The sequence below is a fragment of the Aedes aegypti genome, chromosome 3 (assembly GCF_002204515.2).
Source record: "Aedes aegypti strain LVP_AGWG chromosome 3, AaegL5.0 Primary Assembly, whole genome shotgun sequence".
NCBI lineage: Eukaryota > Metazoa > Arthropoda > Insecta > Diptera > Culicidae > Aedes > Aedes aegypti.
Genome location: NC_035109.1, coordinates 114,350,073 through 114,376,060, shown reverse-complemented (window position 1 = coordinate 114,376,060; position 25,988 = coordinate 114,350,073). Strand labels below are relative to the sequence as shown.

Genomic DNA, 25,988 nt, shown 5'->3' with positions numbered 1-25,988 from the left:
AATAACAGCGCGCACGTAACGCTCAAATGAGCCCCATCCAAAAGATATCGAATCTCTTTAATGAACATCACACCATGCAATCAACCGATCTAATTGCAAGCGAATGAGGCGAACTTTTCCTCCATCCCCCCGAGAGATTTTGAAAGCTAACCAACAAACGCTCCTCGGGCGGAAAATGATACACCTTCACGAGAAGAAATAAAAATTTCAAACAAGAGAAACCGGTGGAAAGAACCACAAGTATAACAAGAGCAGTGCAGAGCTCTCCATGTTTTGTGTCGGTTGGTCAGTCTGTTTTGTGCAATTAGCACGCGCACGCGGATATTTTTCAGCTCACTATGGAACAAAGGTCAAAATTTAGCGACAACAATTAAAAAAATAGTGATTTTACCAAAGTTGTTCAGTTACCTATAATAGAATAACAGATTAACCCGCAGTTCTTATGACAAGGTTGCCGAAGAAAACGGAACTGCCGACATAGGCACACTAGCACGATGTCATGTCTACCTATCTCAAGTGATATTATTTATTCTACTTTTTGACTTGGTACCTTTTATCTGTTCGTACCTACGGTAGTTCTGAGATATAAGTACTGGCTGCAGTTGGCACAGGAGGGAGACTTCCCGAACTGTGGACTGATCAACATATTATTTTATTCTATATTTACAGGGTATAAAAGTGGCGACGAGGATCATGGAAACGTGTGTTGAAGATAATCGATTTTCTTTGGGGTGGCGAATTGCCAATTGTATCTGTTTTTGAAAGTGTGGTGAAATTGCCGATTTGAGTTGAACCAAATTGTTCTTAAGAGCTGACGAAATTGTCGTTTATTGTGAACATAGTTGTTCTTTTGTGAAGTGATTGCTGTATTAAGATGAACGAAATTGTTCTTTAGTGTTGACGAATTTGGCAAATGTAATGTTGAGCAGTAAAATCCAATGATTTGAATGTTTTGTTGTAGTCATGGAATTAGCAAATTTGCGTATTTCAGATAAGATCGTGGAATTCTTTGGATATATTTTCGATTGTTCGTTGTACGAGTTGTTGCAACTTGTAGGTGGTTTTAAAGAGTTATTAGAAAGTTTCTAAAGGGGAAAGGACTGTCATGTCTACCTATCTCAAGTGATATTATTTATTCTACTTTTTGACTTGGTACCTTTTATCTGTTCGTACCTACGGTAGTTCTGAGATATAAGTACTGGCTGCAGTTGGCACAGGAGGGAGACTTCCCGAACTGTGGACTGATCAACATATTATTTTATTCTTTATTTACAGGATATAAAACACGAAAAGTTCGAAGCATATTAAAAACGTTGCAAACCAGATTTCGACAATTCTGTCGATTTAGATCGATAGAGGATTATCTAGAGAAGCGAGAATATAAGAGAAGCGCGGTATTGGCTTAGGTTGCCGAGAATACGAAAATTCCCTTATGTCATATTTGCTAATTTGACCAAATGGTCAAGTTACACTGCCGCTGTGAGGCACAAAACCCAAGCAATACAAATGTTATAATTGAGCATCATCAACTTATATATGAACATATCTGGTCATATATCATTTTGTAATGCTCAATTATAACACGTGTGCTTCTCGGGAAACAGCAATGCATTATTTATGATTAAATGTATTGAATTCAGTCAAATAGAAACTCGACTGTTGCTATTTCTATTTTGCACCCATGAATCTGGGCTGAAATGTAAATAGCCCTTTTAAGAACACTACGTTTCATCCTTACAGACATTCATGTGCGCTTATTTTAAAGTGGACATCGGAGAGATAAGGAAATTTGTTTTGTAAAATATCAGAAAAAGGGTGATATAATAGACTAAAAGCTGATGTAGATCGGATGCCACATCAAGTAAAATCGCCATTATAGTCAAAGTACTTCTGATCACATTGTTTCGCCCTTTTACTCTTAACTGAAGCGCTTCGCACAATGTGAAATTGCTAACTAAGTCAACGGAAACGCAATTATTTAAATGCATAAAAAATGTCATTTATGTTGTTACGACAATTCTATGGCATACTTTTGTTAACCATGAAAGTGCTAGAAATTTTGTCGCAAAATTCTGTTTTCTGACCCACAGTGGCAACAAAGTCCATCCACATGGTTACAAATTCATGGCACAATTATTTCCTCCTGGTACGCAACTGTGGTGGCCAAACTCTCCGCAGCCAGGTAATAATGGCCATTACCGGGGGCTGGGAAAAGAGCGGCGGTGATTAAGAGATGCTTGTGGTCTGTTGACTTGGTTCAGGGGGTCCAAGGTCCAACTGCGCGAACGAAGAATTGCGCAAGAAGCGTCTTGTACGTCCGAGTGGAGTGAGTCATACATAGCTTGCAGTGGAGCGAATCCTCCGTGCTGGTGCGAAACGAACCATAATTACCCCTGCGCCGAGATGATGTTGTGCCACTGACTGCGCTAGATAACTATTTCTTGGTGGTGCGCGGCGGTGGTAGGGTAGAAACGGTCAGCTTTGAACCTGATTTTTTTATTTTCTTTCGTTTCCACTGCACCGAGTAATAAGGCCGATTTGAGGGTTTGTGGCGTAACAACGCGACGTCTGAAGAGGTCTGCTGGCTTTATGGCTTTAGAGGAGCAATGTGAAGAACCACGTGGCCCGGAGGAGATTCGGTCGGTTTATGGCCGAAAATGAGCGGCAATTATGTTGAAGATGGATTGCGACACTAGCACAAGAGCTTCAATATGGGGAGTTACTTCATCACCTATGATGATGGTTTTATACTTTTGCAGTGTCTCTAGTGAAACCAGAATTCATCCTAAACATTCAAATATTTGCATTCGGTCAATGCCAATATTCAGCCAATATTTAGACGATTCAGATTGAAAATCAAACAGATAATATGTATATCCGCAGTTTGTTGTCAGACTGGTTTGGTTGAGCTTGAACTTTGCAAGTTTCGTTCGCGGACAGGGACGACAAATTCTAGAAGACGTTTCTCTAACATGAAAATTTGCATTTTTAAAAACGACTCGCTTTCCATTGTCTTTTGAAATATATAAACAGTGGCTTGTATCTGAAAAGCATCTTGTTCAAAACATCGAAGCATTTGTTTGAACTTGCGTATTCTGTTTGATTTTGCAGCATACAACTCTGAGACAATATAAAGTTAAAAAAATTGCGGCAAAGCATAGAAACAAATCAATTAAAGACGATTTTTCTTGCATGGAGCTGCCGAAGAGATACACCAGCAGTTCTTATGGAAAACGTGCTGAAGAGAATGAGACTGCCGATAATAGTCACACTGGCAAGAGGTATTCGAAACGTTTGAAAAACATTTACAAAAAGCTTTTAACAAGTCTTTCGATGTGAATCCATACAGGATAGAGCAGCGCATACATATAAACATAATTTGTCTGCTAATGTCCGAAGAAATTACAAAAAAAAACACGGTGTCGGCTTGGATTGCCGAGAATACGTAAATTTCCCTACGTGTATCTCAATTTTAATATAAAACAGAAATAATGACTCATGCCGACACTTATAGTGACGAACCATCCATAGTTTGCTCAATGATTAAATATATGAAAGTATAAAACGAGCTCACCAGTTGGTAATCTATCCTCGACTGAAGCATTAACATTAACTGGGATAAAAAATCATTTCTATCATGCCAGAAAACGAATTATTAGGTTTGAGCTTTCGCAAAGCACTGCAAAGTTTAAATTGTTAGTAGAAGTGTTGTTTATACTATTAGGAATAGTTATGGTGGAATTAGTGGAATAGTATCTGATCCCCGGCTTTCCTCAATTTCCACGTCATTTGGAATAATTGCAAACCGTAGAACATTTTCAAAAATTCCAACATTCTGGAAAAAATACCGATTCCGTAGGAGCAAAAACGAAGTCAATCCGTTAAATAATGCTGATATGGCAGAATTTTGAATTAAAGAGAGAGACAATTTACACCGTCTTCAGCCAAAGGCTGCACAGACTGAACATTACTAACATTAGACAACGGACACATGGAACGACCAGTGGACCAGTGAAGAAATTTTCGTTTGACGAAAAGTTTTCTCCGACTGGGGCGGGAATCGAACCCACACTCCGTAGCACAATACGCCTAAACGACTGACGCCGCTAACCGCACGGCTACGAAGCCCATTATTATTATCGTCCATTTGTTAAGCGAATACGAATGAAGCAAATGTATTCCAGTTATTTGATTAGTTTAAAACATGACTTTACGAACCACAATCAATCAGTTCATTCATCCTCCTTTTGCTCCTTCGCTTACATATCAATATAAGAATACACAAATTTGTCCCCGCTTAAGACATCTTTACCAATCTTTCTTCACAATCAACCCCAAGAAAGCAGAGCTAGACATGGCAAAAAACTGAATAAAAGAGCAAAAAAAATCTAGTCAAGGGCCTCGACGTCTACCACGACAGTCCTACATGAAGAGTATGAGCCGCGTTCTGCTGCCTGAAAAGCGAAAGTATTTGCGCTGTGTATACAAAACTGATGGGGGGCTCTTAAGCTCTCCACAACAACTACAACAACGACAACAACAGCCACTTGACTTGCGAGAGAATGGACTGTTGAAATCTGCTCAGCTGTTTCGCGTCCCTCTCTCCGCAACCCGGCCAGCGCCCGCAGACGTTCCTCCGAGATCTTCGGATTGGTTTGAACCGCAAGCTTGAAGCGGGTTTGTGCTTGGCTGAGGCTGTATTTCGTCATGCTACAATGTTGAGTTTCAAACCATTGCAAAATGTTTCATTGAATCGCGCGATGTTGCCATCGGAGTTTACAAGGCTGATTCGTTTATGCTCTTTACTGTTTGATTCATGTTGTTCACTAATTTTAACCCCCAACTAACGACCGACCAAGAATGTTATGCTAACCGCAAACTTCCCCCAATCCTCTTCCCAACAGATGACTCTCGTCCAGCCATCCGGTGAACTGAGCGCCAAGATCAAGGAGGAGTTGCGCGAGCCAGCAAACCCAGCCGACATTGAGCGCGACATCGGCATCATCCGCGAATGGCTCGGCAAGCAGCCCCATCTGCCAAAGGACATGGACGATGCCCGCCTGCGTACCTTCCTGCGTGGTTGCAAGTTCAGCCTGGAGCGCGTCAAGCAGAAGCTGGACATGTACTACACCATGCGTAACGCCGTGCCGGAGTTCTTCACCGATCGCGACGTCAACCGTCCGGAAATGGGCGAGATTCTGAACGTCGTGTAAGTAGCAATTTCCCAGCCACACCTTACTTCATCTAACACTCCATTCTTCGCCCTCCCCAACAGTCACATGCCACCACTGCCAGGACTGACCCCAGCTGGTTGCCGTGTGGTGATGCTCCGCGGTACCGACAAGGACATCACCACCCCGAACGTCATCGAGTCGATGAAACTGACGCTGATGATCGGTGACGTCCGCCTGGCCGAGGAATCGGTCGGCGTTGCCGGCGATGTCTACATCATGGATGCCAGCGTGGCCAGCCCAACCCACTTTGCCAAATTCACGCCCACACTGGTCAAGAAGTTCCTCATCTGCGTCCAGGAGGCTTACCCAGTTAAACTGAAGGAAGTGCACGTCGTCAACGTTTCGCCAATCGTTGACACCATCGTCAACTTCGTCAAGCCCTTCCTGAAGGAGAAGATCCGCGAGCGTATCCACATCCACAGCAGCATGGAGGACCTGTACAAGTTCGTCCCCAAGGCTATGCTGCCAACCGAATACGGTGGCGATGCTGGATCCATCAAGGACCTGAACGAGCAATGGCGCGCCAAGTTGGGCGAATACACCGCCTGGTTCAAGGAGCAGGAAGCCAGCAAGGCCAATGAATCCCTCAGACCCGGTGCTCCCAAGACCGCCGACGAGCTGTTCGGTATGGACGGTACCTTCAGACAGCTGACCATCGATTAAACAATCCCCCCAACATCCCCCCACCGTCCATTAGTTCATCCACCGAACTAAGCTCATCCCGTCCAAGAAACCTCATCCCGGACCCAAAAATAACATCCAATTAACCAAAACATTTGCAAAACATAGAAAAAAAATCCAATTAACAAATCTCATCTCACCCTTTCACCCCTTCCGCATAAATTTCATCCAAACCTAGTTAGCCAAATTACTCAAAATATACAATATAGGACGCTCTAAAAGAACGTTGCTTAAGGAAGAATCCAAATTCTCAGTACACGCACAACTTCCATCGAACCGCATTTTGGATGTGTAGAAGCAAAACATTTTTCGATTTTTTGAAAAGAATTAGATTTCATACGGGATCCTAGATCCCCCGCCCCAGCCGCAGCGTAATCTCGTCCGGATGTCCGAGGGCTAGTCCAAAAACCATTCTCCGGTTTGCAACCGCATTCTAGAAGGGCGTCCGGTGAGATCGCAAGATGGACAAGAAACTACGTTGATGCGAGATTGAAGATTCAAAATAAAAACTCGGAACGATACAGACCATGATGGAAACCATTTAGAGCGGTCAGTTTTTGTTGTATCAGTTTTGTTATAAATATTTTTGTACGTATTTGCTATTAAAGACTTTCTTGTTTAAAAGGAAACTGAAGTTTTGAATTTATCATTGAACGTTGAAAGAAATTGACCCTGTGCAAAGGAACTTAATATCGACAAGATTGATACAGGTTCTCCAACATTACCCGGAAAACCATTACCCGGAATGCAATTGCCCGGAAGACCATTAACCGGAAAACCATTGACCGAAAAACCATTACCCGGAAAGACCATTTACCGGAAAATTATTTGTCTACATCGTAGACTTTTTTAATAACGACCTTTTAACAGTTTTACGGTCATTCAGGTCAGTATGTTGACCATAAAATAATTGAAATGACTACCAAAGATAATGGACAGGGGAGGATCTTCCTTCAAAAACATAAGCATCGAAGAGGAGTCTAAGATATCGTCATGTCAATATGCACCATTTTCAAATATTTGCATTTCATAGTTGATTCAGCCTTCTTTTAAAAATAAGCTGTTCCTTAAACTTATCTCTGAAGCTTGTCTTGGCTTAACTAGCTATATAAGGCTCCTACTATGTAGCTTTACTTTTAATATTCGACCGTCAGTTCTCTAATTGGCCAAATATTAATAAATAAGCAATGATTAGAATTTTCAATTCGATTGATTGTGCTTCTTTTCGCCGAGTGTCAATTCACCGAATGTCGTTTTCGCAAACTTCAATCACCCGAGTTCAAATCCCCCGAATATCCCTTTTCCTAGAATGACATATTTCAGTTTTTTTTTTTTTTTATATCTTTATTTGAGTGTATTTTAACACACGAGGGCTAGTTCTACACTTCATATTTCAGTTGACGGTTCTTTCGAGTAACATCGATTTCGGCATTTTTGGCAATATTTATATATTCGAAAATGACCAAATATCTTGATTGCTCATTGTACTTTCTAGTTTATGGGCATCACAATGGCAAATTGTGTCCCTACTTTCGATCACAATTAGTGCCTAATACTTGATATTTTTGGCTTTCCTCAAAACATAAAGTTAAAATGAGAATCGCACTGTTGTATGTCGCTTCCATCGCAAAATTAGTTTTTTTTATGCTATTTCAAAATTGGAATCCAAAATTATTGTCATGGCAATATGTTCGCGTCGTTGATGATTGTTGCTAAATCTTGTCTTAATTTCGAACTAATGATAATCAGTTTATATTGCTCTGACTGACATAAAAAAGTATTAGCATGTTTTTGCATGTCAGAGCATATAGTGATACTTTTTTGGATCAATATGAACTATGAGGACTGAGTTTTATTGCTTTGAAATTGCAAGCTGCAATGTCAACATGGCTGCCAAAACAAATAACGAGCTACATCATAGCTTTAATTTTCGGGAACAAGAAAACCATCATAACTTTAAAACATTTTTAAATGCTGAGATGTTCCATTTACTCAAATGCACCATATTTGATTGACGTTTTTTTTTCGATTTATATTGACTTCGTTATTATTTGGCATCAAATATGTATAACAAAAATAATTCTTCTCATTGTTTCTATCCCTGCCTGGATGTTTCGTTGCATAGCCCAAATTTGTAGACATAGTTTTCCGATCTATTTCAGAAGATTCTTTTCTATTTAAATCACAAATAAATTACATGTTCAACCAAATTTCAATATCGTAGTATTCGTTTATAGCTTAGGGCCTACGTGGCGTGAAGCTATTCAGAAAGATCGAGCTGATGCTGGTGGAATTGAATACCGCCGGTTCAAAATTATTTCTGGTTGGCAAATTTGACGACTTTTCAGAGCAAGAGCAAGTACTTACTAGTCAAACTATAAACGAATGCAAAAATGGTCAGTTGACATGGGCTCTCAGCTATTATCTGTGGAAATGCTCCTAGAACAGAGCAGGTTTGTCCCGGTTGAATCGAAGCAGGATTTGTCCCAGTTGAATCGTAACGTCGGCAAGAAGAACAACATATTGCTGTTTGCATTTGAGGTGCAAATCCAGTCTAACTGAGCTTCAAACGCGGTAACACAAAGTAACCAAAGGATACTTAGCAACCATGATCCATATCACCACCAACCTAGCAAAGAAAACCAATCGTTGACTTCGCCTTCCTTGTTGAAAAATCTTACCGCGTTTGGTGTTCCCGCATTTGGTATTTGCATTTCAAACGCACACAGCAATATTTGGTCCATAGCAGTTTGGAGATGTCTTGAAAAAGGTTTTATGGATACCGTGAGAGTCGAGAATGGTTAGCATGACATAATTTATGCTCAGCATCAAAGAAAAAGAATAAAAATTGTATACAAATGTGCTATATTCGAAAATAGAAGATTTGGTTTTCCGGGTAATGGTACATTCCGGTAAATGGGTTTTCCGGGTAATGATACATTCCGGTAAATTGTCTTCCAGTAAATTGCATTCCGGGCAATGGTATTCCGTGTAATGGTATAGAATCATTGATACTATGGCATATAATTATATTTTACCAGGATTCCGATACAACGAGCCATCCAAGCTTATCGAACAACTATTTGGAGTACACTCCATCGGCTTTAGGACAGTTCGTCGAATGACATTTGATCGAAAGACATTTGGTTGAAAGGACATTTAGTCCAATGGACATTTGGTCGAATTTATTTGGTACATTTATTTTGGTCCAATGACGTTAAGTTGAAAGGAAATTTGGTTGAAAGCTTATGTTCAAATGGTTTATCATTTGGTAAAATTGATTTTTTTTTCTTTTACAAAGTTTTACAAAGTTGGTAAGATAACGTATTCTTTTCAATAATCTGAATAATCAACTGTTGTTGAATAAAAAACGAGACATTTTATGTACTCTTATTTTTAAATTTCATACATCTTTTTATTTGTAATTTGAAGTTATGTCAAAATCTAGGATTTCAATGATTATTCAATTGAACTTTTGAAAGTAGTTTTTTGTACATTGACTGAAACATTTAGCTCTAGTGAATTTATTATTCTTTCAAAATACCATCATTCTTTGAAAATCTGCTCAACTAGTTATTTTGCTATTCAACGATGTGAAAATAATGTTTTAATTATTTATTATTCTTTTGAAATCTGATGGAAGCAGGCGTAGAGAGTACTCGGGATCTTTCTTTGAATTCCGGGTCTTACAGCTTACGGACGTGGATAAGATTTTTGAATGCGGAAATCAGAATTAAAACGGCAATTAAAATGCTTTAAGTGAATGTTAGGTGTCGGTAATTTTACTTATGGCCAATTGGCTCATTGTGACTTCTATGTATGTAAGGAAAGACGAGTTGACTTGCTTCCATTTATGATAGCTTATCTCGAATCGCAGAACATGTCTGAATGAAAAAGTAGCATGAGACGTCAAAAACGCAAGAGGTTAATCAATATATTGGGAGAGCGTCCATTAAATTGAATACCAAAATTTGACAAATCGCATAATAGATTGTTGTTAAAATGACCGATACTTATTCAATTATTCCTTCACTCTTGTATTAGCGACAAGATGCTACTCTCGACAATAGTCAGACTGAACGTAAAACATTGTTCCATACTACAGTGCTGTTCTGAATAATAGCAGCGCATGTCGATTTTCATACAAAATGCTCAACTTTGACATGCTGTAGTTTTGTTCCCTTTAAAGCAATCGAATTGAAATTTTCTCCACAGAACTACAAATATGCCCAATTTTGTAAACACAAAATTTCAAAATTTTCTAAGCCCCTGCCGGAAAGTGAGATACTAGGTGAAATTGTTCGAAAAAATAGCAGTTTTAAAAATTTGAATTTCGGCTTGACATTATAGTTTTAAATTGTATATCACTTACCATTGGAACAATCTCCTCCTACTTATCAAACCTACACCTAAACCGAAAATGTTTAAAATATTTGTAGAAAAAAAATTTTAAAATGAAAAACTGCTATTTTTTCGAAAAATTTCACCTAGTGTCTCACTTTTCGGCAGGGACTCAGAAAAAACTGAAATTTTGTAGTTACAAAATTGATCATATTTGTAGTTCTGTGGAGAAAATTTTAGCTCGATTGCTTGAAAGGGAACAAAACTACAGCATGTCAAAGTTGAGCATTTTGTATGAAAATCGACATGCGCTGCTATTATTCAGAACAGCACTGTATTTAGATTAGACCTCTTCCGCGAAATGTATGTTCGACCAAATATAATATGCATTTTGTTGCAACTAAACCTTTTCGACCAAACGTCATTCGACTAAATGTCGTTCGACCAATGACATAGATTCACTCCATTAGACCTTCATGCAATGATACAGCAGTGGCACACCCAAGAGGGGGTGGGGAGCAGTGGTTTGTAGTCAGCCCCTTTTCCAGAGCCGGAAAAAAGTATAAGGCTTACCAGACTTAGTTTAAAAATCATCATTACACATCCTACAACTATGGATCCGGTTATAGGTTTTATTCATATTAACATTGTGAGTTGCAGTGGGTTTTATAAATTTGTTTTCCAAAATAGAGTTTTCTTTTCAAATTCGTAGACCCCTGAAGTTTTTAATAGAAACAAAATTACCTATAATTAACAACTACAATAAATTATCTTCTCTAAAAAAACCAAACTGAAGGTTTTGTTCGAGAAGTTAGTGAAACATTCGGAAGCATTGGGGCTTATTTTATAGCTAATAAATGCAGCATTCAATGCATCAAATATTTTTGGTTTGCTTAGCATTTAGGCAAATGTTACGACCTTCAGAGCGTTTATGTTCTCAGAGAAGCGATTCTTCGGGCTTTGAAGATAACTGAGAAAAAAACCTTAATCAAATACTGGTGGAACCATTAGGTATTTCAATACTTAGAAGTAGGGACAATGGAAATTCGCGGCAAAATTTTGAAAATTTCGCGTTTTTATCGCGGTTCCATACTTTTGGCCGTATTTTAGCCAAAACCACATATTTTTGGTGAATATAGCCTTTATATGTGAAAATTTCTTGGAATTTCATGAAATATAGTTTTTATTTTATAAATTAATATGAAAAGTTTAATTTTAGAGGGGGAATGAAAAATTTGAAACGAAAGTAGCTAACCAGGAAGACGTCCAAGTTAGAACTGAAAATGTCATGGAACTTGGATTTTAAGATAAATAAACCATTTTCATTAGCAAAAAACTGGAATTCACTGTGAGGTTCATAAAAATTCTCCAAATTTGACGTATTTCGCGGAATTTCGAGGGATTCCTTGAATTTCACGACGAAAACTAAATTTCCATTGTCCCTACTTAGAAGGAATTCTGGCTATTAATCACGAGTTGCAATATTGAATAACATTGGGTTTTAATTCTAAATATTGATAGAAAAATGGGTCTCTGATTAGGCCCTTTTAGAATAGATTATTATTAAACTGAGGGGTTGTATGCAACGAGGTGGGCCTACCGTTTATCTTTTGTGAGTGTGTTAGTGTGGTCGTATAATCTCGTTGAATAGCGTTTGCTGTCTGGAGTGGCCCGTACTTTCGACCAGTATTGTTTGGGTTGGCCCGCGAGATAGATGATAGGCTAGACGGGATTCATTCGTATTTGACAGCCGTATACCCACCCTGGTATTAAATCAATCAGATCAGTCCACCAAGACCAAAGTTGAGGTGTTAGCAATTTTTGTTGTGTTTTCAGACTGGATTTTCTGGAATGATTGCTGGAAAAATTTGGCTTCCAAAGATTGTTGAGTTTGGTAATGCTGATTAACTTTCAATCTACTGTAACTATTATGGCAATGCTTTCTAATGCAAAATTCTGCGCTAAAAAATCATTCGCATTGGTCTACAACTTGAGAAACAGAGCTATTGAAGAGTTGCTATTGTATTGTAGTGTTGATAAATACATTTTTAATATGCGTGTTAAAAAGTGGTATACAGTTCCATTCTCAAAATCAAAATTGCAAAAGCACCTAAGTCAATAAAACTGATTTGTAAATTTCGTATTAGAATAAAAAGTATCGCGGAATTTATATGATTTGTTTTTATCTTTTGCTTTGCAGTTCAGTTGAGACGTGTTTTACCTATGAAATATTAATGCCGTATTCCGGGGTAACATTGATCTGAATGCTTCTCCTAGTAAGAAGTTCAAACCATCATTTATTTATTTTCAATTCCGTTTCCGTTGTGAAAAAATTCCTAAGTTTTTTTTAATCAGCAACATTGACGAACATATTCGGCTTCAGGGGCCATGATTTAAGAAAATATCTTAATTTTCAATAATATCGATCATTGTTTCCTTGGGTAATAAGGTTGAAGATGAATCGAAGCCAAATTTCACATTTCCAAGAGCATAGATCTGGAGAACAAAACATCCGTTTAAGCTGAAAACTTAATCGATTGGTCACTAGTTGGTGGAACCAATCTATTAAGTTTTCAGCTCAAATGGGTGTTTAGTTCTCCAGATGTGTGCTCTTGAAAATTTGAGGTTTGGCTTCGATTCATCTTCACCTTAATGTTACCCCATATCATCCAAATCAAAAAAATCTCATAACACATTTGTTTTAAAGATGCTTAAGCCTTTCAGAAAATAAACTACAGTATATATTCACGATCGATGGGTACCGTAATCCGGAGGCAAATTGATCACTGGGGTGAATTTGATCAGGTCGGTACCAAATAGCATTTCCTTTCAAGGATGCTTAAAACTTCGTTGGCATAACAAACATTCCATAATTTCTAGTTTATAGATGTCTAATGATAATTTTAAACTATTTCATTTTCTGTTTTGCATTTTTTTTTTAAGGTGTCAGCAATACTGTTGAAAATGTCGGTACTAAACAATCCGCTGGTGCTAAGCCTGTATACGAACTTTGAGTGCTAAAAATGTTGTGTAAGCTTCAGTATGAACTGCTGAACTCATTTTTGAAATCGTACAGCATTACAAGAACAGTTTTTTGCTTATAAAAGCGTTTATTGTTCAAGAACGTGCTTATTTCAAGGGAAATTGCATACATTTAGGCGTATTATGCAGATTTACAAAGTTTAATTTTGCAGTAAAATGATGATATACACAAGTTGTAAGAATTTTGACATCATTTTCAGATTCAGGAGATTCAAATTTAGTAGATAAGGAAATTTTACTTTCTAAAATACGCTTAATTATATAGTGATCAATTTCGCCCCAATGTGTCATTTTCAATTATTGATATTAAAACTAATTTTATGAAATGTTAAAATTTATTTCATCAAAAAACGACTACATAATCTGATAGAGATCAATGAAGTACTGGTTTTACCGAAATAAATGCCTTTTCAACGGTATTTTTGGACTAAATTCCAATTTTTTAACTTGGGCTCCATAATTATAGCATTTTCTACGTGCAGCACAAAGAAAATTGACAATTTCAGTGAATTATTGCCGGTGTCCGGAATTCAAATCGTCGTTCGAATCAGCACGATATCCAGAGAGATTGTAGAGCTTAATGTCGTCAAAAACGCAGATCAATACAACATTTCTACGGTGTTTCTGCGACTACTCGTTTTGCCCAATTGGCGGTTGAAGATCTCGCCGGGGCTTTACAGCTTTCAGTGCGATGACGCATACTTCCCTTGGGCTGGCCTCGCGTCAGAGCCCTGTTGAACTTCCCACTTAGCCCTGTGCACTTCGTTGCTCTACGACGACTCGTTCTCCGCTACTGCTGTTCGAGCTCTCCTGGTTGACCAGTTGGATGCCGAGGTCGGTCCAGCGATTCCGGTTGGAGGATGACTTCCGGTTCCAAAAACTGGTTCCCCGTCAACCCAAAACTGGTTTGTGACGATCGATGCTACTCAGCCTAGTCCCCGGCGGTGGAGCTAGCCTACTCCGGCTACGCGCTTCTTCATGCTTCGATACTGGCCGGTAGAGTGTCGAATTCGGTCCAGCGATTCCGGTTGGAGGGAGGCTTCCGGTTCACTGGCGCTTCGACGTCTCAAGCCGGTGATATGCTACATACTACTCAGAGTAGTCCCCGGCGGTGGATCTATCCTACTCCGACGAAGACTTCCCCGGCGGCGGAAGATCTCCCGAACCGATGCTATCCGGGCAGATGCCGAGGTCGGTCCTGCGATTCCGGTGGTGGGAAGCTTCCGGCTCGCAGGCGCCTCGACGATCATTTGCCGGTGCTGTTTCGCGAATTACTCAGCTAGACCCCGGAGGTGAACTCAGCCTACGCCGACTCAACGTAGTTGGCCAAGTGCCAGGGTCGGTTCTGTAACTACCGGTTTGCAAGCGCCCCGACGTCTTTTAACCGATACTACGCTACGCCCGACCTACTCGGTCTAGTCCCCGACGGAAGATCTAGTCTACTCCGATCGCGACCTGGAGTTCCCTGGTCTTCACGCCATCTCCTTTGCAGCAACGACATAATCGTCGTTCTTCCCCTGTTCACCGCATTCCAGCTGCTTTCTTGCTGGCACATGTTCTGCACGATGTTTTCCGGATTTAGGATGCTTACGGTTTCTGGAATCATCTCGCATCGTATATTCCTGAACCTATGGCAGTCAAAAGCTCCGGTGTCTCCTCTATATTTGTCCAGGCTGGACAATGTGAAGATTCTGCGTGTCCGAATCTGTGCAGATAGTTCCGGATGCATCCATGGCCTGACAGAAGCTGGGTCAGGAAGAAGTTAACTTCTCCATGTTATCTGGTCGTCCACCCCGACACGTTAGGAATGAGCCTGTGGGTCCACCTTTATTTTTCCGAGTTATTCCACTCCTGCTGCCACCTGGCCATTGTATCTAACCTAATGGTATTCCTCACATTCCTAGTGTCCCTTTGCTGGTAGCGTACGATGTCCATCCGACGATAACGCACACTGCCTCACAGTGTTGATAGACTCACACTCAAAATCTCAATCAATACGCTCTCCCGTGAGAGCAAACTCATTAGAGATCTGCTTCGCAAATCTCACGCTTGAGATTTTGATGCAAAATCAACTCAATCAACTCAAACCGTAAAAAATGATTCAGTTGCAAAACCCGGCAAAAACTCGTGAAACCCGAATATTGTTGTTTACGTTAGAAAGGATTAACATAATTTTACCAGACTAACAAGAAATTATTGTCGTGAGTGAGTAAATTGTGGAAATACGAGACAATGAGTTAAAAAGATGAGCCAACTCATCCATGATTTTTTGACTGCTGAGTTGCATGATTGACAACTCACGCATGAAAAATCTCAAGCGTGAGTTGTGAGAAATTGAGTTTTTCACAACACTGCTGCCTCATATGATATAGTGAGGTAGGCACTCGCCACCCGTATAGCCATGAGCCGGAACGTACCTGCCAGCTTGTCTCGGTTACGTTTGGTTCCCAACGCTGCAGCCCAAGCCGGGACTCCATACCTCAGTATAGACGATGATACGGTCGCTAGAAGTCGCCTCGTGCTGCTTCTTGGTCCTCCAATGTTGGGCATGACCCTAGCTACGGTGTTTGCTGCTTTCGCTGCCTTTTCGCAGGCATAGTCTACGTGGCTGTTGAAGTTTAGCCTGTCGTCGACCATTACTCCGAGATGCTTTAGAGAGCGCTTCGATGGGATTGCGTACCCTCCGACGTTGATCTCCAACAGCTAAACCGCCTTGCAGTTGCTGACCAGCACCACTTCCGTTTGATGATGAGCCAACTGCAGCTTGACTCCAGTCATCCACGATTCAATGGTGTCTAGCGATTCCGCCGTCAGCATCTCCACCTCCCCCGCAGTCTCACCAGTTATCGCAAGAACGACGTCATCTGCGAACCCGACGAGCTCGACTCTATTCGGCAGTGACAAGGTTAGCACTCCATCGTACATCATGTTCCACAAGTGATATACAAACGACGGACGCGAGAATGTGTCGTAGATAGTCGCGGAGAAAAACTGCTTCAAAAAGTTGAGTTCTACCGATTCGAATTTCCCGTTTACCACTGTATCGCGAACCGAAGCATTCATGTTGATCGCGTACGTGTTATCTAGTCGACGCGCTAGTTGATTGGAGCATAATATCGCAATCATAAATTTTGTCCGAAACTCAACTAGCTTCTCCATTGCTATTGTGCTGTGCTCAGATCCCAGCAGCTGTCGTCATTCAGATCCACAAACACAACCGCAATCACCCGTTCTTCACACGATGGCGAGTCTGCAGCGTACTCCTCCTGCTAGCAACAACAACACACCGATGACGAATAAACGGCAGCGAATGGATGATCCCAACCTGGATAGGTCGTCTTCATCACAAAGTGAAGAAAATCCAATCACACTGGAAAATATGATGGAGACTATGTTGAAGCAATTCTCTGAAACTAGGCAGCTGATTGACTCTGTACGCAGCGAAATCAAAGACGTCAACGACAAAATTGATGCCATCAAGACTGAACTGAAGTGCGACTTGAAATCCGTCAAAGATGAATGCGCAGCAAAATTTCATCAACATGACACCGCGTTGGAGTCTCTAAATCAAAGAGTTGACAGTGTGTCCCAAAAATGCGGGGCGCTCGAAAATCGCAACGAGCTTATCATTAGCGGCATTCCATCCGAGCCTGGTGAAAACTTGAGTTCGACCTCAGGAGCAATCGGTCGACATCTGGCTGTGAGGGACACGGCCACTCTAGTAGTGGAAGCTCGGCGCTTGAAATCAGGTAGCAAAACGAACGCAGACGGTCTCATCGTTGCTGAGTTTGCACTGAAGTCAACAAGGGATGAGTTTTACAGCGCGTATCTGCAAAAACGTGACCTGAAGCTGAGACACATGGGGTTGGACTCTGATCGGCGTGTGTACATCAATGAAAGCCTCACAATCGAAGCACGCAAGCTGAAGTCGGCGGCACTACATCTAAAAAAATCGGGCAAACTGTCATCGGTCTACACCAAGCACGGAGTCGTCTACATAAAGCCTGCGGCTAATGGTCCAACCATCGAGATACAGTCTGAGAGAGACTTGGATAAATATTCGTAACTATGTATTTTCGTTCACTTTTGAAGTATGTTTATGTAGTTTTGTTACTTTTGTATTTGTGATTGATTTAAATTGTATGTTAGACCAACTTGTATTTTATCCCTCCGTAATAATGCAGCCCTCTCGAAATTGCTTCCCACATTTCACTTAATGTTACCGACACAAAATGACACTCGAACGAACATCCCCGGTGCAGTGTTGAACGCCGCTCTCTACGGTGAAAAGCTCAATATTTGCCACGGAAATGCTCAAAGTCTGTGTGCGCGAAATTCTAGCAAGCTCGATGAAGTTAGAGATCTTCTGACGGGTTCCAAAGTGGCAGTTGCATGCTTCACTGAGTCGTGGCTAACTTCCAACAACAGTGACCGCAGCATCGGTATTCCCGGCTACTCCGTGATGAGAAACGACAGATCGTATAGGCGTGGCGGTGGTATTGTGGTCTACTACAGAGAACATATGGCTTGTTCCAACATCTTTCGTTCAGTGCTCTCTACGGAATCTACAGACAAAACAGAATGCTTGGCCTTAGAATTTCGAGTGGATGGGCATAAGATCCTACTGATGACCATCTACAATCCGCCGGACAACGACTGTTCATCTTTCCTGTCAGAAAAACTAGCCGATTTTTCTATTCGCTACGATAGTATTTTTCTGGTGGGCGATTTCAATACTGACATGCTTCGTCCCAGCAACAAGCGCATGCAATTAGAAACAGTCCTCGGTGCATTTTCGTTGACATCCATTGGCGAAGAACCGACTTTCTTCCACGGTGCTGGGTGCTCACAACTGGATCTTTTTTCTAACCAGCCGCAGCGAAACTATTTTGCGGTTTGGTCAGACTAGTTTTCCTGGATTGTCGCACCACGATCTGCTCTATATGTCAGTAGATATCGACATCACGAAACCATCAAGCCTATCAACATACCGTGATTATACCAATTTTAATATACATTCATTGGAATATGCGCTTCTCTCTGTACCGTGGAATCGCTTTTACGATATTGTTAATCCGAACGAAGCCATGCAATTTTTCCAGACGCATTTAAAAACGGTGCACGATGCGTGTATTCCTCTTCGTGTTATCAACAATCGCCGTCGACACAACCCCTGGTTCTGCGATAGTGTACGGCAAGCTTTGCTCGAACGTAATTTAGCTTATAAGGACTGGTTACAAGCTCCCTCGCATTTGAAAGAAACCATGCGGCAACGGTACAAAGTTACGAGGAACCGGGCTACTACAAAAATTTCTCAGGCCAAGCAACAGTACCTGCATCGTTTCTTGGACAGCAGAACCCCTTCGAAAACTCTTTGGCAACGGGTAAAAAGCCTCGGAGTTGGCAAGAACAAATCGGCACGTTCGTGTGAGTTCAATCCGGATGAAGTGAACGATGCTTTCTTGTCGAACTTCAGCAACAACACTGACCGAACTCGACGACATACAGTAGCTGCACCACCTTCGCCGTACAATTTCTATTTTCGACCTGTAGAGTACTGGGAAGTCGTAAATGCGATCTGGGAAATTAAATCAAATGCAGTTGGAATGGACGGTCTGCCGATATGTTTCATCAAGATCATCCTTCCGCTTGCTATTCAACATATAACGCATCTGTTTAACTTATTCATCAGGACTTCTACCTTTCCCGACTGCTGGAAGCACGCTAAAGTTCTGCCTCTGAGAAAGAAAGCGCATTTGAGCGATATTAGTAATCTGCGACCGATCAGCATTCTCTGTGCACTGTCAAAAGCTTTTGAGAAAGTACTGAAACAGCAAATGACGTCTTACATTGAAAACAACAGCTTACTTTCCGAGTATCAAGCTGGTTTCCGTGGAGGTCAAAGCATCAAAACGGCAGTCCTCAGAGTTCACGATGATTTAGGAGCTATCGTCGATAAAAAAGGCACCGGTATACTAGTGCTACTAGATTTTTCGAAGGCATTTGACACTATTCCGCATGGAAAACTTCTGGACAAGCTGGAATCACAGTTCAACTTTTCCAATGCCGCTGTTAGTCTAATACAATCGTATCTGGTCGATAGAAGGCAGACCGTCTTCTGTGGTGATCGTATGTCAAGCAGCGCTGAGGCGTCGTCTGGTGTACCTCAAGGTTCAGTACTTGGACCGTTACTGTTTTGTTGCCACATAAACGATCTACCAAGTGTGCTAAGATATTGCTCAATTCAAATATACGCCGATGATGTGCAACTTTACATCAGTCGCATGGGTCCCTGTAGTCGCGAGTTAGTCACGATGATGAATACTGATCTTGCACTAGTTGCGGATTGGTCGAGGCGGAACGAACTCCACGTAAATCCAGCTAAGAGTAAGGCAATGTACATTGCAAATCAACGACGCAGAGTGAACGGTCCCGTTTCACCGGCATCCGCAATAGTGATGAACGGCCATAGAATCGCATGGACGGAAGGTGTAATCAACCTTGGTTTCGTTTTCCAAAATGATCTGCTATGGGATGGACTTATAGCACAGCAATGCGGAAAGATCTACGCGAGCCTTCGAACCTTGTATAGTTGTACATACACTGCGACGATTGCTACAAAGCTGAAACTCTTCAAAGCCTTGATTCTGCCACATTTCTTGTTCGGGGATGTCCTTCATGTCCGTCCTAGTGCAAGTTCCTTCGGCAGACTTCGTGTGGCCCTAAACTGCTGCGTACGTTACGTCTATGGGCTGAGCCGTTTTGATCATGTGAGTCATCTGCAACAGAATCTTATTGGATGCAACCTAGAAGGATTCTACGCTTACCGCTCCTGCATGTTCCTGAGAAGTTTGCTGACGAATAACTCCCCAGCTGTACTGCACCGTAGATTAATGCAAACTCGTGGTCGCCGTTTGCAGAACCTGATAATCCCAGCAAATAATACGGTATGTTACGCGAGTTCACTGTTCGTTCGAGGTGTTGTAAATTGGAACTCCTTACCACCCGAAGTGAAACGTTCATCTTCGGAAGTAATATTCAAGAGAGGCTGCATCGACTTTTGGAACCGCAATAATTAGATTTGTAATTTTGCTATGGTAGGCTAGTTTTATAGCATTAGTTTAGTATGTAGAGTTTTAACGAGTGCGAGACCGGAGGTAGTAATTTAAAAGATATGTATCTTACGCTACTGGACAATAAACAAACAAACAAACAAACAAACAATGTTGGACCTAGTATGGATCCTTGTAGAACTCCCGCCGTGACTTCAATTGACATCCGTCCCTGGTTTGTGTCGTAGACCAGTACCCGGTTCTGAAAATAGCTTTGCAAAACTTTACACAGATATCCGGGAACCCGCATTCTGTGTAGGGCTACAGCGATAACCTCCCAACTGGCACTGTTGAACGCGTTCTTGACGTCTATTGGTACCACTGCGCAGTATCGATTGCCTCTCCTCTTCTGCTTGGACGCTTTCTCCGCGCACGCGATGACTGCCCGAAAAGCATCCACCGTTGAAGTCTTTTTACGGAATCCGAGCTGCCTTTTCGACAATACGTTCTCGCCTTCCGTGTAGATCGTTAGCCTGCCGAGGATGACCTTTTCCAAAAGTTTGCCAAGAGTATCCAGCAAGCACATTGGTCTATATGAAGCAGGATCTCCTGGCGGTTTTCCCGGTATTGGCAGTAACACCAGCTTCTGCACCTTGCATCTGACGCTATCCTGAATATGACTGGGAACGCCAAGATTGCGGCCCTTAGCGCTACGTTAGGGATACCATCCGGGTCCGGGAGCTTTGTTCAGCTTCAGTCTTTTTGCAACCGTTATCAGCTCGACGTTAGACACTTGGATACCGGCATTTTCTTCATCTATGTCAGCGTACGGTGGTGTGGGTGGCTACGCATTGGGAGCATGCATAGGAAAGAGACCGTCCACTATCGCCTTCAGTTTATCGGAGCTCATTTCAACTGTGGTAACTGGGCCCTTGATCTTCACCATCATTACTCGATGGGCGTTGCCCCAGGGATTTGCGTCAGCTTCCCGGGACAACTCCTTGCAGCAGTTCGTTTTACTCGTCGCTATCTCCCGTTTGAACGCGGTTCTGGCCAGTCGGTAGGTCACTTTACGCTCTGCCATGCTGGCTTCGGATCTAGCTCTCTGCACGCATCTTCTGGCTCTTAAGCAGGCTACACGTAGGGTGCTGAGTCCGTCGTTCCACCAATATGCAGGACGCCGCTGATTCCTTGGCTCCAATTTTCTCGGTATAGTTGCATCACACGCTCTCGCCAACGCTTGTGCCTGCTCTCCTGCATCCATGTAGCGTCGCTTACTGCTCGGAGTGCTTCGACGAAAAGATCCTTGTCGAAATGCTTTGTCTTCCACTTAGTGATCGATAGGTAGCGTTGGTCACGATGCCGATGTCCAAAAATAACATCATAACATCACATAACAAAATAACAGATGATGTATGTGTCAAATGGAATCTATGACATTTGGTCGAATGACATTTCGTCGATACTTCTGTAGTAGAATGAATCACGACGAGTTGATTTTATATAGATGCAAGGCAACTTTTATCAGCTAAGTTGACTAGTCTAACCTCACGCGATACACAGGATAAACACAATTCTCTTGTTTGATTATTTTCGATTCAATTAGTTATCAACTTATTATCAATCGAAATTATCGACTTTTGATGCACTTCGTCAAAATCGTTTCCTAAAAGGTCGTCAAAATTTGTCGTTTTATTCTACGTGAAAAAGTGTATTATACGCAGACACTTCAAGGTCACCAATTTGTTCTATAGGCAACTGTATCAGGTCTGGCCCACGCATTTCAAATTCTTACCTACGGTCACACTGTTAAATTTTATAGGCAGAAAAGGCTCTGACTTACTTTGGAAGTTGTAATAGGATAAAGATCAACAGCTATAAAAAAAAAGATGACATTCTGAAAGAATAATAAATTCAACAACATTTTATATTCGAATAATAAAGCGACGATAAAATTTGGGACGATTTGGTTTACAAATAAAGATGATATTTTGAAAAGATAATAAATACAACAGATAATTCCAACGTTGAACAATAAACAAAAAAAAACAATTTCAAGCTTCTACAAGTTTAGATAAAAAAAATGTCGTGTCTTCCAATTCCAAAATAGCCGGAGAATAAGAACATTTTCAACAATTATTGATTTCGGAATTTCCAAAAGCAGTTTTTTTGTTCAAAATCAGGATAATTTACAAGAAAATGTGTTCACTGTATTCTATTCTCCAACCAAAACACAGTGAACAAATTTTCATCGAATAATTTTTAGTTTTCAACAGAAAAACTGCTTTCGAAGTTTCGATGATAACGATGATTACAATGACGGAGCATTGATCGTTAATCAGAGGATGAACGTTATAAAATGCTGTATGCTGTAGTGATTTCCGGATTTGTCGATATATGAGACTGTGGCTTTGTTTTTAGAAATACGACTTGGCATCCCTGAAAAGGATTTACGCATTGAAACAACCGATCAATCAACAGGCACACAATACAGTGCTAGCTCTGGTGAGAATGTTGTCTTAATCTATTACGGAACTATTCATTATCGATTTGGTTGGCGTAACCCTTTGCAGAGGAAACTATAAGTGATTGATAAATAAGGTTATCAATAAATGATTAGAAGGTGAAAAGATTTTTTAATTCAATAGAAAATGTAATTTTCAACTTTTGAATTTTTAATTCACCAAAAGTGGATACCATTACCCATGTTCTTCTTCCCCCTTTTAAGCAGAAGCATCGATGCGTTGGCAATCAGTATCACATATTCACTACAGTAATTGCTGCACATTATGTTTATCAGATCGGTAAAGGTGATAGAAACCTCTTTTGAAAATGTTCATACGTTAAACTGAACTTCTTGGTTGGAACCTCGGAAAAAGTTGGATCCTTAACTACAAGCCAAGTAAAATGGATGAACTGAGCAAAGATTTGTCGATTATATTCTTCCTCATGAGATTTGTTGCCTTATGGCCGTACGACTACAACAGACATCTTCCTGTGTGGCTCCAGCGTTATAAAACTTCTCTAGTGCTTAACGTGCTCTACTACTTATTTTGGCAATTCATATGTCTGCACATTGCTATTTTCCACGTCATAACGGTGCTGAACAGTTTGGACAATTTTGACGATCTGTTCCTGGTGATGGTTAGCACCATTATCTATTGCCTGATGTTGCTGATAAATGTTAACTTTCGACTTTACTATCATAAAAATCTCGTACTGATTGAGTTCCTCAAGTATCGGTTTAAACAACGGTCAGCAGCTGGATTAAATTTTGTGAAATTCGAATCCTCGAGGCGTTACTTCATTCGGCTGTTCAAGATTTGGATTGTTACGTGTGTGCTCGGGACAATGCATTGGGCTATTTTCCCAATTCTTCAGCGTGAGATGGTGCTTCCCTTGCAGTGCTGGTACCCATTTGAAGTGCATCGATCTCCATATTACGAGTTGGCATATCTGGGACAAGTACTGGGCCAACTTCAAGTCGGGCTCGTTTACGGAATGACTGGAGCATTGCTGATGATGTACATTTTCATTGTATGCGGACAATTCGACATACTTTGCTGTAGTCTCAGTAACGTGTACTACACCGCCTTGATCAACAGGAATGGCAATCGGTTCAAACTGTCCGCTTCCCAGGCAGTATTGGAGAAAGCTTTGCGCAATCCGAACGATCTTTACATTAAGGAAGTGTTCCTGGAAGAGTTGTCCAAGGCACCAAGAACGACTACCAAAAAATTGGCTCCTGTTGCGGAAAAGCACCAATATTTGCATTACCTGCAAGATGAATTAGCAACGGCTCTTGATGAGTGCGTAGATCATCACGTCTTGCTGATACATTTCTGTCGATTGCTAGAAGAAGGCTTTCATCCGTTTGTACTATTGAAGCTTGGACAGATGTTGAGTTTACTTTGCTTGCTATCCTATATGGCCACAGTGGTAAGTTTATTCTTTGAATTTAATCAAACTAGATAGATCATTCACCATTATGATTCATTTTTTTATTCAACAGACTGATCTAAGTGTTATGAAATTGATGAACATTGGTGAATACTTCGTGTTGACGATGACAGAGCTATTCTTGTTCTGCTATTTGGGCGAAACCCTAAAAAACCAGGTGGTTTGATAAAGTAAAACAACTTCTAGAAAATTCATATTTTTGATTCTTCTACAGAGTCTTAAAGTAAGTGGTGCATTGTTGAAGTCCAACTGGTACAAATGTGGAGCACAGTCTCGTCAACGTGTCATATTTCTTCTGATGGCTTCACAGAAACCGCTAAAGCTAACCGCTCTAAAACTGTATTCTTTAGATTTCGATACATACCGATCGGTAGGTCTGTTACGTTTTGGTATAGATTTTTGTGAGCTAAGTGTGGTTCAATTTTATTAACAGGTTCTGACTGCAGCATTTTCATACTACACAATCCTCAAGAAGCTGCAAAACGGTAGTCGCCATACTAGTTAAATTGTAACAGTCATAATCAATAAAAATTTTCTTATTATCTCGAATAGTTGTAACTATACTTGGAAATATTTTGCAAATAACCATTAATTGAAAGACAGGATAATCAACTATTTTCGAAACGGTTACTTCAGGATATATTGTACATGCTTTCCAAGAAGCTTATTCAACTATTTTCTCTCATATTCGTCTCGTAATTACACTACCCACCATATGTATGGAATCGCGTATTGCAACACTCATACTGAATATTGCAGCACCTTGAAAAGTTTAGCATCACCAAAAATGAATATTAGCTCGTGATTCTGGAGTGCTAGATAAATGTATTTTTGAGGTCATCTTAAAAAATACGTCTTTAAACCCCTGCGATTTTTTATTTTTGTTGAAAAAATTATGACTGGATTTTGGGTGATGCTAAACTTAAAAGTGCTGCAATACTCAGTATTGCAACGATTCCATACTTATGGTGGGTAGTGTATACCTTGAATTGATCTTTCGGAATGAAAGATTCGTTCTTTTCCATGAACTAATTCAAAAAGTTTTTCTGCTTTCCCTTTTCAAAAATATCTCCTTATAAATTTTCAACAACACTTTGAATGCCTTAAAATTTTTCCTAATGATCTCAGAGTTGTCTCTGTTCCAAGAATTATTTTAGAGTTTCCTCAAAAAATTCTTCATTTGGAAAAAATAAAGAATAGATTTTACCACTATTGGATCCGACGGATTTTTAGATTTTAGCTTTTGCTGCTGGCTGTGCAGTCTTTTTGCGTGGCTTTCATTTAAACTTCACCGACGTGTAGATCCTTGGATAGGAACTTCTTCATAGCTTGTATTAATCAATAGTGTCGAAATTGGAATAGATTTTACAACTCATTTACAATCAACTCTCCCTTACTCGATCTTTGGTATCTCGATATCGAGTTGGAGAACCATAGTAAATTTGAATTCCATGGCCACCTCGTTGGTCCCTTGGATCGCATTTGCACTGGTTTTATGTTCTTTAACTCGATAGTTTTCTAACTCGATGGTCCCTTCAATATCGAGTTATGGAGAGTTCCAAATCGGAATAACGAAGATTTTCTAAAAGATTTATTTCTAATGTTTTTATGCTAAAAAAAATCCAGGAAAAGGTTTTGATGAAATTACTTTTAGTGCTATAGTTGAGATTATAAAAAA

At 40.6% G+C, this 25,988-nt stretch overlaps 2 protein-coding genes across 3 annotated transcripts in view; both read left to right on the top strand.

Annotated features, from left to right (window-relative positions):
* LOC5567055 (alpha-tocopherol transfer protein-like) overlaps nucleotides 1–6,544 on the top strand; it is a 36,931-nt gene extending 30,387 nt beyond the window's left edge. For both annotated transcript variants that reach the window (XM_001651378.2, XM_001651377.2), the window contains 2 exons: nucleotides 4,905–5,209; nucleotides 5,276–6,544. In XM_001651378.2, the coding sequence (XP_001651428.1) occupies nucleotides 4,905–5,209; nucleotides 5,276–5,897 (927 nt within the window). In that variant the 3' untranslated portion in view covers nucleotides 5,898–6,544. The remainder of the gene's footprint in view (nucleotides 1–4,904; nucleotides 5,210–5,275) is intronic.
* Nucleotides 6,545–23,119: 16,575 nt separating this feature from the next.
* On the top strand, nucleotides 23,120–24,940 carry LOC5567054 (odorant receptor 83a). The gene is made up of 4 exons (XM_001651379.3): nucleotides 23,120–24,289; nucleotides 24,363–24,467; nucleotides 24,525–24,680; nucleotides 24,744–24,940. The coding sequence occupies exons 1-4, from the start codon at nucleotides 23,258–23,260 to the stop codon at nucleotides 24,813–24,815; spliced, it is 1,365 nt and encodes a 454-aa protein (XP_001651429.2). The 5' UTR covers nucleotides 23,120–23,257; the 3' UTR covers nucleotides 24,816–24,940.
* The last annotated feature ends 1,048 nt before the right edge of the window (nucleotides 24,941–25,988 follow it).

What these genes read in the sequence shown, in the direction of transcription:
- LOC5567054 (XM_001651379.3), top strand. Translation starts at nt 23,258, where the DNA reads ATGGATGAACTGAGCAAAGATTTGTCGATTATATTCTTCCTCATGAGA. An exon ending in TATCCTATATGGCCACAGTG is followed by an intron (nt 24,290 to 24,362) that starts GTAAGTTTATTC and finishes TTTATTCAACAG; the next exon opens with ACTGATCTAAGTGTTATGAA. An exon ending in ATTTCGATACATACCGATCG is followed by an intron (nt 24,681 to 24,743) that starts GTAGGTCTGTTA and finishes TTTTATTAACAG; the next exon opens with GTTCTGACTGCAGCATTTTC.